Raw genomic sequence first — 14,809 nt, forward strand, 5'->3', positions numbered from 1 at the left:
TGATCGCTCAAGCCTCGACCACACACTGCTCTTTTTCGTTCATTTTCGATTATAGGAAATTAAGAGAAATATCATCTTTTCATAATTATCCACTCCGCAATAATACATAAAATTTATCGAATATAAGAATTCAAAGCTTTTTTTTTTTTTTTTTTTTGAAGTAAAATTCAGCAATGAGCGCTGCAACTGCGATGAATCCTTCAACCAGTTTCGGCAACAGTCTTAACGGCTGGATCAAATGGCAATCTCCACCTTGTCAACGTACCACCTTCTTTATCCCTCGCGCTGCTGCCTCTCCCGACAATGGAAAAGGCAACAAAAGGAAAACCAAAGCTAAAAAGTCTTCTTCTCCAACTCCCGTTACTACAACAACCGAGTCTGTGTCAGAAGAGCAACAGACACCGCAGCAGCAGCAGCAAGTTTCATTGAGTTTGGACGACGTGAACCCGGTGGGGTTGGGACGTAAATCCAGACAGATATTTGACGATGTTTGGAGGAAGTTTTCTGGGTTGGGGCAGATATCAAGGACAAGTCGTGCAGATGAAAGGGAAGCTTTGGATGCTTTGCTTATTAGAGAAGGACCCATGTGTGAGTTTGCAATTCCTGGTGCTCAAAACACTACTGTCCTTGTTGTTGGTGCCACCAGCCGCATTGGACGCATTGTTGTCCGCAAGCTCATGCTCAGAGGATACACTGTCAAGGTTCCTTTGCTTTTACCACTTTCTTCGCTTTCCTTCCTTTAATCTTTTCCTTCCTTTAATCTCTCTTTTCTACATGTTCTATTTTCGTTTTCGAATACTAGTTTTCCAAGTAAAATGTATCAATTTCAGACTGCTAACTGACGTTTGTTTCTCTATTTGACCGTTTTGGGTAGTGCAAAAGCATTTTCAATGCCTAAAAGAGGTCGAAAACTATAATGTGATAGATTATGTATTCGGGTTTCTTTAAGTTTTGTAACTTTATTTTGATTACTGTGTTTTGTTTACTTCCGTGATTGAAGGCTTTGGTGAGGAAGGCAGACCAAGAGGTGTTGGACATGCTTCCTAGGTCAGTTGAGATAGTGATTGGGGATGTGGGTGACCCTTCCTCCCTTCAAGCTGCAGTGGAAGGTTGCAGCAAGATTATCTACTGTGCCACTGCTCGGTCCACTATCACTGGCGATCTCTTTAGAGTTGACCATCAAGGGGTTTCAAACCTTACCAAAGCACTTCAGGTTTTCTTCCCCACTTTTCTTGTCCTTCTTTAATATTAGATGCATATTTGAGTGCAAGGGATTCTTCTAAGGCTTTTTGTTTGCGAGTTTTTGGATGTTCCATTCCTTATAATGCTCAAAACTGATCATCACTGCTCTAGAGGCAGTAAATTGCCCTTTTTTATTTTCATTAAATTTTAATTCTCTGCTGGTCCAACATTGAATTTCACGAGTGAACTTGTTGTAACATTATCTGTATATACGCATTACCATGTTTTATGCTAGCATTCTGTTAAAATTTGCAATTCTGGTGGATTATTTCATGGACAATCTATGTTTATTCCTAAAATATAGCTTTGGTGAACTGGCATCTAACATTATCTGCAGGACCACAATAATAAACTGGCGCAACTTAGGGCGGGGAAAAGCAGCAAAAGCAAGCTTCTGATTGCAAAGTTCAAATCTGAAGATTCATTGGATGGATGGGAAGTACGTCAAGGAACTTACTTCCAGGATGTAATTGCTTCAAAGTATGATGGTGGAATGGATGCTAAATTTGAGTTCACTGAGACTGGACAAGCTGTTTTCTCAGGTCAACTTCAGTTTCATATCAGTATGCCTAGCTTGAAGCAATTAATATTAACACCCTTCATGTGTGGCTATTACCTTTGACAAATACTGATTATTCTATCTTTAATTCTTTTTATTATTATTATTACTATTCTCAACTGTAGGCTATGTTTTCACCAGAGGTGGATATGTTGAGCTCTCCAAAATGCTTTCGCTTCCTTTAGGTAGCACTCTTGATAGGTATATGATACTTCCATTATCTATATACCTTCTTTCTTAGCAGAAGCTGGATGTTATTTGATATGTTATTGACAGATACATAGACTCCACCTTAAAGTGCATCTTAGTGAATTCTTTGGTGTGCAGGTATGAAGGTCTTGTCTTCTCTCTTGGTGGTAACGGAAGAACATATGTTGTAATTCTTGAAGCCGGTCCTTCTGCAGATACAACTCAAAGCAAATTATATTTTACCCGAATAAATACAAAAGTTGGATTTTGTCGGGTAATGATCTCCTATCCTTAGAAAGCTATGGGCTTTCTATTATTACCATTGTATGCACCACTTCTTCTAATTCTTATGAATTTTGGCGAGGCTTGTCCATTAAATCATGTATTTTCCTCTTTACTTTGATTGACAGGTCAGAGTGCCATTTTCATCTTTCCGTCCTGTGAAACCAGATGATCCACCATTGGATCCATTCCTTGTACATACATTAACCATCCGATTTGAGCCACGAAGACAGGTTTGTGTATTTTGAAACTTTCACCAACTCACCTAGTTTATAAACTTGTTGAAGTATCAGGAATCCTTGCCTGCATTTATTCTTAAAGGTTTTTGGTATAACTCTTTGAATGGTAAATGGATTTGTGTTTTTTTTAAGATCGGTTTTCAAGGTTGTATTTTGTTACTATTATCAAGTGCGTTGATAGTTCATAATTGGCATATTAAATTCCACAACCTGCCTAAGGAAATGTTGTTAATTGAGGTCTTGTTGTGTGCATTCTCATTTTTTCCCTTCTGTTTTTGGCTGAGCACAAGGGTTAAAACTGTAAAAGTTATTAACTAATAGTAATAATGCTTTGGTGATTTGAGTGCTAGCTTGGTATTATGTTGTGTAAATGATTTTTGAACCAAGGAGACATGGCATCTTAATCATCTATCTAGTCTCACTGCTTTTGGTTACTTCTTGAAAAATTATATGGTTATCCATTGTGGAGTCAAATGAACTTTTTCAGCAGTGCTGTTTGATATAAATACAAATCTATCAAAAAAGGATTTCTTTTCCTATGTTCGTATGATTTCCCACTACTATGGAGTAAAGTTGGTGCATACTGAATGCTGCCTTTCCTGGGACAGTTATTTTCACTACTGCGAAGCTTACTTGTTCATTTCTTATATTGAAACTTGTGGATGGTGATTAAGAGATTTCATCTGTTTGCACAGAAGAGTTTATCACATATATGAGCCATTGATGTAGGCATTTGAGTTTCTAATACACTTGAATGATGGTTTCTGCTTGTGTATCACCATGTGAATGAGCTACTAGTATTTAGATATCGTAGACTTGCATGTCTGAACTTTGGTCACAAATGCACTCAAAAGGTGATACTCTGAAATCTGTCTTATTCACGTTACAGTTGTATGCAGAAATTTTGCTTTCTCCTACAAGGGGAAAACTCGGTATGTTTTTGGTACATTATCGTTGTTAACTATTCTTGTTTAGCATTTGTAATACATTTTTTCTAATGATACCTTCTATAGTCTATTCTGAATTTCTTTTTCTCAGGTTTTATGATCTCTAGGAAAAGTAATACATTTTTAATGACTCATGCCGTCACTTTCTTTTTGTTGATGAGATCTTATAAGTTTTTTGTTTCCTGTATTTTCTACCACTCTTCTAAAATGGGAGCTAGCAATTGTTTCCATTTATTCTGTAAACATCTCCTAATTGAGCAAGATGTGGTGTGATCAAGTCCATAAGTTGATTAACAATAAAAGGTCTAAACATCTCTTAATTGAATGGGTGGTGGCTTTCGTCTTTGTGTGTGCTGTGTTTTTCTTTGTAATGTTGATAATGCAGTTTTTCTATTGTACGAAAGATTCCTGTACAGGGTTCTGTCAGGGGACCTTATGTTTCCTTGTCATCATTTGCTGCAATAAAATTCTAACATCAGCACTGCCACTGAAATTAGAATTCATACTGTTGTGACACTGATTTCTGAGGATTTACCAACTTCCTGTTCCTCTTGATCAAATAATCACTATTCTCCTTTTAAAGCTTCTGAATTCTTATTGTATTGATTCTTGCTGCAGAGGCCTGTTGAAGGATCAGCAGGAATGAAGCAAGACCCCCGGAGTTTCAAGCTTATATTAGAATATATAAAAGCTTTGCCTGTAAGTGTTTTGCATATATATTCGTTCTTTGTTGACAGAAGGACCTTCAGTGATACTTTATATTTTATACTATCACTTTATGTTATACTTTATGCTATAACATAAATTTAACCTGATTGGTCATGCAATATTTTGAAGATCAGTCGTTTTCCCCAATTCTAAATAAATTAAACCTGATATTCTGCAGACGGGACAGGAAACAGATTTTATTTTAGTCTCATGCACAGGATTGGGAGTTGAGCCAAACCGAAGAGAGCAAGTTTTGAAAGCCAAGAGGGTCAGTCTTATCTTCTGCTTCTGTTTCTATTAATGTGGGAATGGTTCCTTCTCTGGTATCCTTTCTTACTTGCATTATGTTGTCATGATTGAGTAATCTTCAGGCTGGTGAGGATTCATTGAGAAGATCAGGTCTTGGGTACACAATAATTCGCCCTGGTCCCCTAATGGTAATTATGTTTTATCATTCTTGGCAACCTGTTGATAATTTATACGTACCTGGTGTAAACCCAAGTTTTATTTTTGCTGACTTTGTTTTTGCTGGGGGCGTTGAAGGTGGTCTTCATCGTGGCTAACCCTTTACATATGTGATTATAAACTCTCTTGAATCATTGAACCTGCTTATATACTGTTAAAGCTCGGTGTTCCAATGTATGTGTGATTCTTGAAAAGAAAAAGGATAAGGCAGTAAAAACGTTGCAATGAAACAGAATCTCCCTAATGTGTTTCGTGGCATTTCCAATTGCATCTGCCTAATTTGGAACATTTTTAAAATCAGTGTTTTCCATTGGTTTATGCCAGCTAAAGTGGTCCAATCTCTTCATTATGGTTAAAGGGCTGTATGTTAGCTTTACAAAAGAGACGCTGTGATCCTCTTCCTGTATGTTACAATGGAAAATAGGAGTTTACCAAATGTTTTCAAACTTTTCTTCATATCCAACCTTGACTTATGGCCAAAATATGTTCTGAATAAAAGATTCATTCTTACAGGAAGAACCCGGCGGCCAACGTGCTCTTATATTCGATCAAGGAAACAGGATTTCTCAGGTGAGAATGAACCACAATCATAGACTGCAATAAGGGACTACTGAGTTTGCATCTCGTCTTACAACTCTCTTCATTCAATCAGGGAATTAGTTGTGCTGATGTGGCTGATATCTGCGTGAAAGCATTGCATGATTCAACAGCAAGAAATAAGAGCTTTGATGTGGGTAACATTGTAACACAAAATTTTATTTCAAGTACGGCAACAGTAACAGAAACTTGATTGATTGTGTGCAGGTCTGTCATGAATATGTTCCTGAGCAAGGGAGGGAACTTTATGAGCTGGTGAGGACAAAACTAAACCTTAATAACTTTTAATTGATTGTTAACCGAGAATGAGTTGAACTGAAGTAGCATACGCATTGTCTTTCTACAGGTCGCTCATCTGCCCGACAAAGCAAACAATTATTTAACTCCGGCATTGTCTGTATTGGAAAAGAACACATGATTATAGTGCAACTATAACATGTCATCATCACCCTCTGAGAAACATCATCCAGTTGGAACTGCATAAACGGGAAGATGGAAGTCTCATGATTTAATATCTATGGATGTCTGCAACAAAGCATTAATGTTCTCTTCTGCCCGTACGATGTTTGTCCTATAGGTTATGCATAGTTTTTCTTTCCTGTAAATCCATATGTCGTCTGATATAGAAAATGTGCATGTATGTATGGTGGATAGCATATAGAAAACGTCGATTTTTTGAATCTATGGTTCCCTGTGATGTAAAACATCAAGAATGTCGCATAATCCAAACTGAACAGCGTTGACATGTTTTTGTGAATGACATGTGCATTTAAGAGCCAGTGAATTCATTCAGATGTTATGTTTAGAACATGATAAGTGAATTACAATGACAAGATCTCATTAATCCAAATTGATAGAGGAAATAAGGGCTGAACAAGGAAATAAATTTTTTTTTGAAAAATCGATCCGAACAACACTTTGTGGTCCAATTTGATCTGAGTTTTTTTATTTTGTTGTTTGGTTTCCGTTCGGTTTAGATATTTAATTTTACAATTTGGTCCGTTTTTGGTTTTTCATATAAAACTTGTTTGTTTCAAATCAAACTGAATTAGAAAATAAAAAATAATTATTCAAATCAAATCCATTTTTATTTTTTTTATAAAACAAACTTAAATAAATAAATTCTTAAAACTAATAATATTTTTTTATGAATTTAAACTTGTGTGTTTGCGCTCGATATAAACTTTAAGTTTTTTTTAGATATTGAATTTGAAAAATGGAGAATAGTTATAAAATTGAACCAAAAGTTATAATTTTTATGCCATTTGATTTCGATTTCACTTTCGGAGAAACCGTATAGTATGGTTCGGTTAATCTTTTATTATAAAATCGAACCAAATACACCCGTGGAGGAAATTGGCAATGGAAATGATGAAGGAATATATTTGTTTATTTTAATTTTTTCAGGTGCTACTGAATGAACAAGATGCTTGAAGAATGATGATGCTGTTGTTTTGCTCATGCTCACGTGCGATTCATGTGACTTGGTGCAAATTTTAAACTGTAATGGATGGATGGATTCTGAGGTAACCTCGATCTTGTTATGGTGATTACAGGCCAGCCACAAAAATGAAAAGGTCAACACGTGGATAACAAAGTGACACCAGCAAGGACCACCAACAACACGGAAAGTATAGCTCAAGAGATAAGGTAAATGGGACATCTCTTTGTTTTCTTTAACCCTGCTAAAATGAAAAAACATAGTAATTGATAAGCAAGAAAAGAGCTACACATTATAAACCATAATGATAATTTATGGCCCTGCGGCAGGTTTTTGTGTCAAAACTTCTTCGTACTGTGTCAGCAGCAACATTTCCAGCAAAAGTAGGAGCAACCTCACCAGATTCCGCCGCCGATGCATTCTTGCAGGTAGCTTCCTCGCGGCTGCCGCTGTTTTAGTCCCTGCAGCTGGGCCTGCTGAGGGACTGCTGATGGTTCTCCTGGAGATCGTCCTTTTAACATAAGAGGGTACTTGAATTCTTTCCAATGATCCATCGCATTTTGCTTAAACTGCTTGTAGTCTGGAATCTGGATTAAAATTATTACTTTTGAGAGAATTTGATTGTCTGTTTCCTTCTCTGCAGACCTTCAGTGGTTTTTAAGGAAGGGTTTCGGAGTCGAAATTACTGGTACAATTTCTTTTTTTCTCATATTGGAATTGCATATATACTATCATCAGAATCAGCATTCAGTTTATTCAATAAACTATACCAGTTATAAGAATGAATGAATAGTTTGAAAATCAATGCCGATGAAAGCTTAGCAGGCGAATTGACTATACTCAACAACTGTTGGCAGAGTATAATTGCATCATAGTTCAAATTGACCTTTGGTTGTTCATTTTCTAAAAGCTCTGGTCCAATGAATTCACTCTACTTACGAAGACTAATTTTTTCATGTGTAGCTTGGTGGAGTGTTCAGATATTTGTAATTTGATTGGCGATGGAGAAGATGGAACTTGAATTGTAAATGACTCTCTTACAGCAACCTGAAAGGATTTTCCATTCATTCATTCCTTCTTGATTCCATTTTATGTTAATTGCCATTGCTGACTAAAATAATCATCGGTCAGAGGGTAATAGTCAAATCTATAACACGGAACTGAATCTACATTCATGTACTGATACATGCTAGAAAACTTGAAATTGATTGAATATAAGAGGATGGTTTTGAAATTGGTTAATGCTCACTCTGCGTTATTGTATCAACAATCTGCAATTAATCAAAGACAGTTTGACACCGTTTCGAGCTTCGAGAAGCCGGCCTATAAGAGGATGGGAAGGGTGAAGGCTCGCTTTTTTTTTCATCAAACTTTGCCTAGCCGCTATCTTTGGACCATTATTAGCTTATGCAAGAAGTGCTCATTGATTTCCAAATGATTGAAATGGTAGAGGGAAGCCTTTGCCAATTGTGTTGGAGCCTTGCTTCTCCAGTTGATATGAGCTTTACTTGCCTGAACATGATAATATCTCATAGCACAATCAAATTCTACATCTGAATCCTTAAAATGCGATAACTCGACTGGTATTCCATTTTAGCCTCCATCATCATTACCTAATATGCAAAGCAAAAGAAAGAACATTCCACGACAGCAATTGTTAAAGAAACTATAGAATCTTCATCTTTCTTTACATCAAGTGATTTTCCATTATTATTCAACTAGAGATTTGACTGCATACGCTCTCTAAACTTTATTTTCCCCGAAGCAAAATGTAGACAAAAAAAAAGTATGTTGGGAGTTTCCTATATAATCTTCAAAGCCTGGATAATGGTTTGATTAAAGCAAACAGAGAAGATGCAGGCGAAACAAATGAGGACTTCCCGCTGAGTTGATGATCATCATGCCTTGGCTCTTCTCCTTCTTCTCTTTCGCGTTCTTCATTAGCCGCCTTCTCGACATCATCCACCATCTGCTCAAGTTACTGAATATAAGCAGAGGCTAAAACTAACCAATCTCAAAGGAAGAGAAAAGAAATAATCTTATATGCATCAGAAAGGACTGAGAACGATATTAGCGTTACCTTGGTAGTAAATGCAGGAGAAAGAGAAGGAAGAATATGGAGAAGACAGTCTTGATACGGAGCAAAGCATCCTTGGTAAGACCATGAGCAGCAACCGTGACATCCCTCACCACGCTCTCCGATATTAGCGTTACCTTGGTAGTAAATGCAGGAGAAAGAGAAGGAAGAATATGGAGAAGACAGTCTTGATACGGAGCAAAGCATCCTTGGTAAGACCATGAGCAGCAACCGTGACATCCCTCACCACGCTCTCCAAAGCATCGGCCAGGACCGCAGCCGCCGCCAGTTTCTCCAACACCCTTTCCTTAACCACCCCGAGATTTCGCTTTATATCGGCTGCCAATGCTGCTCCCTTCATCATCATCACTCACTCTCCCCTTGAATGATTCTCTTTTCTTTTCTATTCTTTTCTAGAGTTGTCTAGTGATAACTTGTGGTCTCTTCTTGTTGGCAGCATGAGTAGCTTTTGGAAGTAAGTGTCTATGGCTTCATTTTGTTTGGTTTTGACAATGATTTGTTTGTTTGTTTCCTTAATTAACAGTGAAGAATCAATGTGAAGATGTGGTTTTGGGAGGAGGGCAGCTTGTAGCTTTGCTCCTCCCACCATTAGTTTTTTAGTGTCGTTATTCGCACAATTTCAGATACGTGTGTGATTCTTAATGCCTTCGGAATTTCATACATAACACCCACAATTATCCTTTAAGCTACTATTTTTTGCAAATCTAAATTCGTTATAAATCATTATTAAAAATATATTTTTTCATTCAGAAATTGAATTCTATTTGTTATAAATAATGATTAAAAATATATAAATTAATTAAGATTTACTATAGCTATATATTTAATAGATAAAAATATGGATTAAAAAATAAAAAAATATTTAAAGAAATTTTGAATCCAACATTAAATAAGATGGCTATGTTTATATTACGATCTTGAATCGTATAAATCTGATATCAAAAACTCAAGCTATGCTCATTTTAGTGAAGACAACACGTCCAGAAATCCATATACGAGATTTTGTAAATATTACGGATTTTTCAATATTTTTATTGATTATGTGTAATATAATTTAAGCTAAAATGATACATTATCTTTTAGGATTAGATTTATTATTTTATTAGGAGTTAAGATCGAGTTAAAACATTATTATTATTATTATTATTATTATTATTTTATTAACAATTAGAATTAAAACATGTTTAGTTTATTACTATTTTATTCATTAGTTATTTAGGACTTTTAGAATTCCTCTCTTATATAAAGGGGACTTCTTTCAACTTTGTAAAATAAATTTCCTTGATTAATAATACAACGATTGTTCGTTTTTGCAAGTGTTGATTATCTTGTGCCTTCGAAGTATTCTTTATCATTAAGTTCTTTCAAGTTCTTAACGAGGGAGATCTTAACGCTTTGGTTTACATTCTCTTTGCAATTATGAGAGTTGGTTAGAACTGATTATCGAGTTTGCCTAATCAATTATGATTAAGAGGGTTCGTAGGACATTTATCTTTTTCTTTATTATCATCCTACGACAACTACATCACCACATCCATCTTATCACCAAAGATTATACATAAAAGGAAGAAATTTTCAATTCAACTTCTTTCATCATTTATTTATCTTTTTATAATTCTTTTACATATCAATTATACATTATTCATTATATTTTTAACCATCATTTTTTGTTTGATTTCCAGCAACCTTTTTCTTCATTCAAAACCCTAGCTTGCAACAAAATCATATTCTTCTTCCATCTCGTTCTTTGATTAAGTCTAGACCCCTAGGCTTGATTCCTCAATTCCGAGCAACATTAATCACCTCGTTGTTATCCCCTATCAATTGTTATCGGATTTGGAATGATTCTTGGAGAGAATCAAGCAATTTTACTTGTTCTTTGCTGCAAAATTGACAAGGTAGCCCCACACACCCGATCAAAACGTTCGTTTGTGACTCCTCCACTCCCAAGGACTGCGGTCGCCGCCAGATTTTTCACCGATCGCTCCTGAGAGAGAAAAGAAGCCTTGGGTTAAATTTTTACCCCTTCCTTTGCTCACATCACCGCCACTTTCTTAGGGCATTGTCCCTGAAAATGTTCCCTCCTTGATCAGACTGCAAATTCAAAAAGAAGGGGAAAAAACAACGACAACGATAGCAAATTAGAAACTTTTAACATGCAAAAAAAATGATAAAGAAAGGAGGCCTTTTTTCAATTTAAAATGAGAGATGATTGAAGCAAAGAGAGAGAGATCGAAGGTACAAAGAAAACAAAAACTCAAAACCGAAAAAAGAAAGAAATCCTTACCGTTTAGTGTGTTCGACCTCTCTCATCGAAGCAAAGAAGTCCCCTTTGTGGAAGGTAAGGTCTTGCATGCTTATATGTGTGTAGATCAAGAAAGATAGGGTAGGAGTTTCACAAAATGAAAGACTTTTTGGCCTTAGTTTTGGGTTTTATATACCCATAGTCAAACGAAGCCGTTTTGGGGGCGGATTTGTGCATTTTAGCGCATGGGTGAATCTCATGTTCATTCATTCACACTTTGTAACTTTTCAATTTAGTCACTGAATGAATGTTTTATTTATTTTACTTCGAAATTCAAGTTTTAATAATTTCACGTTTTAATCACTATTTAGTGTTTGATTGTTAAAAATGTTTTGGGTTTTTTTAGTTTATTAATGTTTTGATAGTTTTGATTTAGTCCTTAAAGCTATTACATGTGAAAAAATGGCTAATTTATGTTCGGGATTCCTCTTATTTTGCTGATAACAATTCTGCCAAATGGTTGACATGCTTACCGTAATAATAAATAAATTTAATGCCAATAGGTCCCTTTAGTTTTAGCTTTGTTTTAATTTAGTCTAGTAGTTTCATTTACTTAGTATCCATGTTCATTTTAACTTATTGAGTATTAATATAACTCATATGCTCTAAATATTTTAAAAAAAAATGATAAAATACCCCTTAGATTAAGCAATAATGATCACTAATTTTTATATATATGCTCGTATCAATTTTCAAGAACATATTACGTAGAATGGGTGTGAAAAGTGTAACCTATCGAGGTAGTACAATTCAATACGACGTTCAAACGAAATCGAACTTAAAAGTAATTGAGCATGCACAAATATGCTTGAATAAAATGAAATAATAATTATCTTATTTTAATAATAACCATGTATTTGTTTATTTTTTATATGTTGTTTTAATTTTTAATTTTTATTTTATTCATGCTTAATGTCAGATCCTAAATAAATAGTAAAGGAATATTCTCGTATAGGGAAGAGATAAATGGGATAGTCTCCTTCCCATTGGAGGACGTGTAAATCTCGTGATCTCTTCTAAAAAATAGAGACTATTTTTTTAGTTCGAAACGAATTTATTGATAAGCAATAAAATAAATCCCTAGATAATTTTTTATTTTAGTATTTTTAATTTCTATTACCATAATGAAGTATGAGCGATTAGGTACTAACTTTGGATGTTGTGGGGGTGATTACCCTTCCCCATGTGTTCACGACTTTTGATCCCTAAAATTTAATTTCTAATAAACATGGATCAAGTTGTTTTAAAAAATGATTTTTTTATTTAAATTATTTTTTAAGACTTTTTTTAGGTACTCGACTTACCTAACCCAAAGGTTGATGGCGACTCTGATTTAAAATTTATTCGACTCTCAAAATATATGAATTTTTACACTTATAAATAAAAATCATTTTTGTTTTGAAAAGAAACATTACGACATTAAGGATGACTCCATTTGGGTTCGATGGGTGGACGAGTATGTAATGAAGGGCAGGCCGTTTATGAAGTTTGTGCCTCCTGCTGCTTGCAGTTGGTACTAGAAGAAGCTAATGAAATTAAGGGAAGAAGCCTCCCAGTTTATGGATGCCATGTCAGGTTGTTGGATTGGATCTGGGATGACAAATGAGGCTTGGAGGGGGATTCGTGTGAAGTACGATAAGGTTGGTTGGCCAAGGCTAGTTTGGTTTTACTATGCATATTCCTAGGTTTGCGAAGCTTGCATGGTTTGCGATTCAAGATCGGTTGCCAACTAAGAGTCGTCTGTTGAAATGGGGGATGATGGATGCTACCTCTGCTCTAATGGGTGGACTCAAGGGAGAATATTTTCTTTTCTTGTGGGTACATTAGTTGGTGTGGAAGGGGGTCCTAGTGCTTTACCGATGGTATAAGCTTGTCTGGAGATAGAGTCAGGAGTTGCCTTGGTTGCCTGTTAAGGGTAGGGGAGTGCTCCTTTTTCAGTTCTGCTTAAGCTAGCCTGGAGTGCCTATATCTATAGGTTATAGAGAGAGCGTAATTCTAGAGTTTTTGGAATGAGAAATGAGATCTTGATTAGGGAAATCCCGGAGGATGTTCGCCTAAGGCTTATGGGGACACCAATGGTGGGTAGGCTGGATCCTAAGTCTGTGCAAGGTGGGGGGTAAGTTAGGGGTTTTGTGCTTGTTTGTTAATTTCTTGGTTGCCTAGTTGTGGGGCAGGTCTTTGGTTGTTTGTAAGGATTGATAGCTAGGTGTTGGTCTTTATATTTGATTGTTTAGTTATAGTAGATCTCTACTTTCATTGGATAATGAAGCAATTCATCTAAAAGAAATAACAAGTATAAATGCATTCAATTCAAGAGTGAAAAATAGAGTATGTGAGAGGCTTCTCTCCCATGGCTTCGTTTTTCTAAAAAAATAAGGAATATATTCATAGTCACTCCGAAATTGTTTAAAATATATCCAACAATCATTATATAAGTTGCAAAAACAAGAGGTTGATTTCACATAGGGAAAACAAAAGTATATTGTGGTGAGAATCATATATATTGTTGAAAATGGCAAATACATTGGGAATTGAAGAGGTCCATCCAATTAATTTATCCTAACTTAATTGAACCGGAACCTATGGAACAATCGCAATTGACTGGACCACAAATGGTGACTGTTTGGTGTACAATTTCCACAGTCCACCAATCAGTCAAATCTCCAAATCCTATGCGAAAGAGACAGAAATATTTCCATTTTCACACCTTCAATATTTATTTATCCGCACTACTAAAATTATCAAGTCAAATCAATTAATACATTAAAAATAAAAAAAAATTAGTCAAACATATTAAAAACAACAATTAGTCAAATATGTTGTAAACAACAATTTTTTTTTGTCAGATCTTTTTACTGTCAATATGTTAAAAATTACAAACTTTCTTTTTAAAAATTACAAAATTTAACTAAATACATTTAATTACAAACCCACTAATTTTGATTTTTAAGTATACTTTACTTTCTTCTCAACACTACAAGGTAATTTTGATTTTTAAGTACATTTCACTTTCTTCTCAACAGTGCATAATCCTGACCCGACCCGCCATCTCTATTCTTGTTTCAATCTCTAAACTAGGGTCTGATTTTTTATTTTATTTTATATAATTTTATTTTATAATTGTATTTTATTCTATCTTTTTATTTTGTTGCATGAATCTTGTTCTCATTTGACATATAAATATGTCATTTTTTTCTGAAAACAACTCAAATGGTGCTGAATTTTCTACAGCGACGTCGCATTTTTTCTCTAATCAGGTAAAACAATCACATATTATAAATTTTTTTATTTTATTTACTACTATATATATTTTGCAAGAGAATATTGTCATAAATGAAAATAAATTGAATTTTAAGTGTTTCGCTCTCATGAAGATTTAAAGAATTGGGCACAAGCAAGGGGCGCTCTCTTGGTTACGTCATAATAACTCAAAGATCATACACGGATACAAGTGGCTTTTTGTATGAAGTCACGCTTATGTGTGATCTTGGTGGTGAATATAAACCAAAGGAAGCAAGTAAAAATTCTGCTATCCGAAAAATTAATTGTCCATTCCAATTGGTAGGAAAGTATTCAAGTATATATAATGGTTGGTTGATAAGTGTAATATGTGATGAACATAATCATCTTCATGCACAACATATGGAGGGGCATTCATATGCGAGATGATTGTCTAAATATGAATATTGATTGGTTGAAGATATGACAAAGAAGAATTTGCCGCCACATTACATTCT

The 14,809-nt window shown here is 35.1% G+C and overlaps 2 protein-coding genes and 1 long non-coding RNA gene across 3 annotated transcripts; 2 read left to right on the forward strand and 1 right to left on the reverse strand.

Moving 5' to 3' along the window:
- Window positions 1-158: 158 nt before the first annotated feature.
- Window positions 159-6,012, forward strand: LOC120149112 (protein HIGH CHLOROPHYLL FLUORESCENCE PHENOTYPE 173, chloroplastic-like). Its single transcript, XM_039162011.1, has 13 exons — window positions 159-701; window positions 1,001-1,213; window positions 1,580-1,784; window positions 1,927-2,002; window positions 2,129-2,264; window positions 2,401-2,505; window positions 4,077-4,157; window positions 4,345-4,434; window positions 4,538-4,603; window positions 5,145-5,201; window positions 5,284-5,361; window positions 5,436-5,483; window positions 5,575-6,012. Exons 1-13 carry the CDS (start codon window positions 174-176, stop codon window positions 5,644-5,646), a joined length of 1,755 nt encoding a protein of 584 aa, XP_039017942.1. The 5' UTR covers window positions 159-173; the 3' UTR covers window positions 5,647-6,012.
- A 1,138-nt stretch (window positions 6,013-7,150) lies between these two features.
- On the forward strand, window positions 7,151-7,739 carry LOC120149117. Its single transcript, XR_005518429.1, has 3 exons — window positions 7,151-7,196; window positions 7,313-7,357; window positions 7,633-7,739. It is a non-coding gene; the product is annotated as an uncharacterized LOC120149117 (long non-coding RNA).
- Window positions 7,740-8,323: 584 nt separating this feature from the next.
- LOC120149115 lies at window positions 8,324-14,288 on the reverse strand. The gene is made up of 5 exons (XM_039162013.1): window positions 14,279-14,288; window positions 14,082-14,087; window positions 8,994-9,137; window positions 8,750-8,859; window positions 8,324-8,638 (listed from the first exon to the last, which is right to left on the reverse strand). Exons 3-5 carry the CDS (start codon window positions 9,111-9,113, stop codon window positions 8,506-8,508), a joined length of 363 nt encoding a protein of 120 aa, XP_039017944.1. The 5' UTR covers window positions 9,114-9,137; window positions 14,082-14,087; window positions 14,279-14,288; the 3' UTR covers window positions 8,324-8,505.
- Between the last annotated feature and the right edge of the window lie 521 nt (window positions 14,289-14,809).

Source organism: Hibiscus syriacus, unplaced genomic scaffold, assembly GCF_006381635.1.
Source record: "Hibiscus syriacus cultivar Baekdansim isolate YM2019G1 unplaced genomic scaffold, ASM638163v2 tig00110988_pilon, whole genome shotgun sequence".
In the NCBI taxonomy this organism is placed as follows: domain Eukaryota; kingdom Viridiplantae; phylum Streptophyta; class Magnoliopsida; order Malvales; family Malvaceae; genus Hibiscus; species Hibiscus syriacus.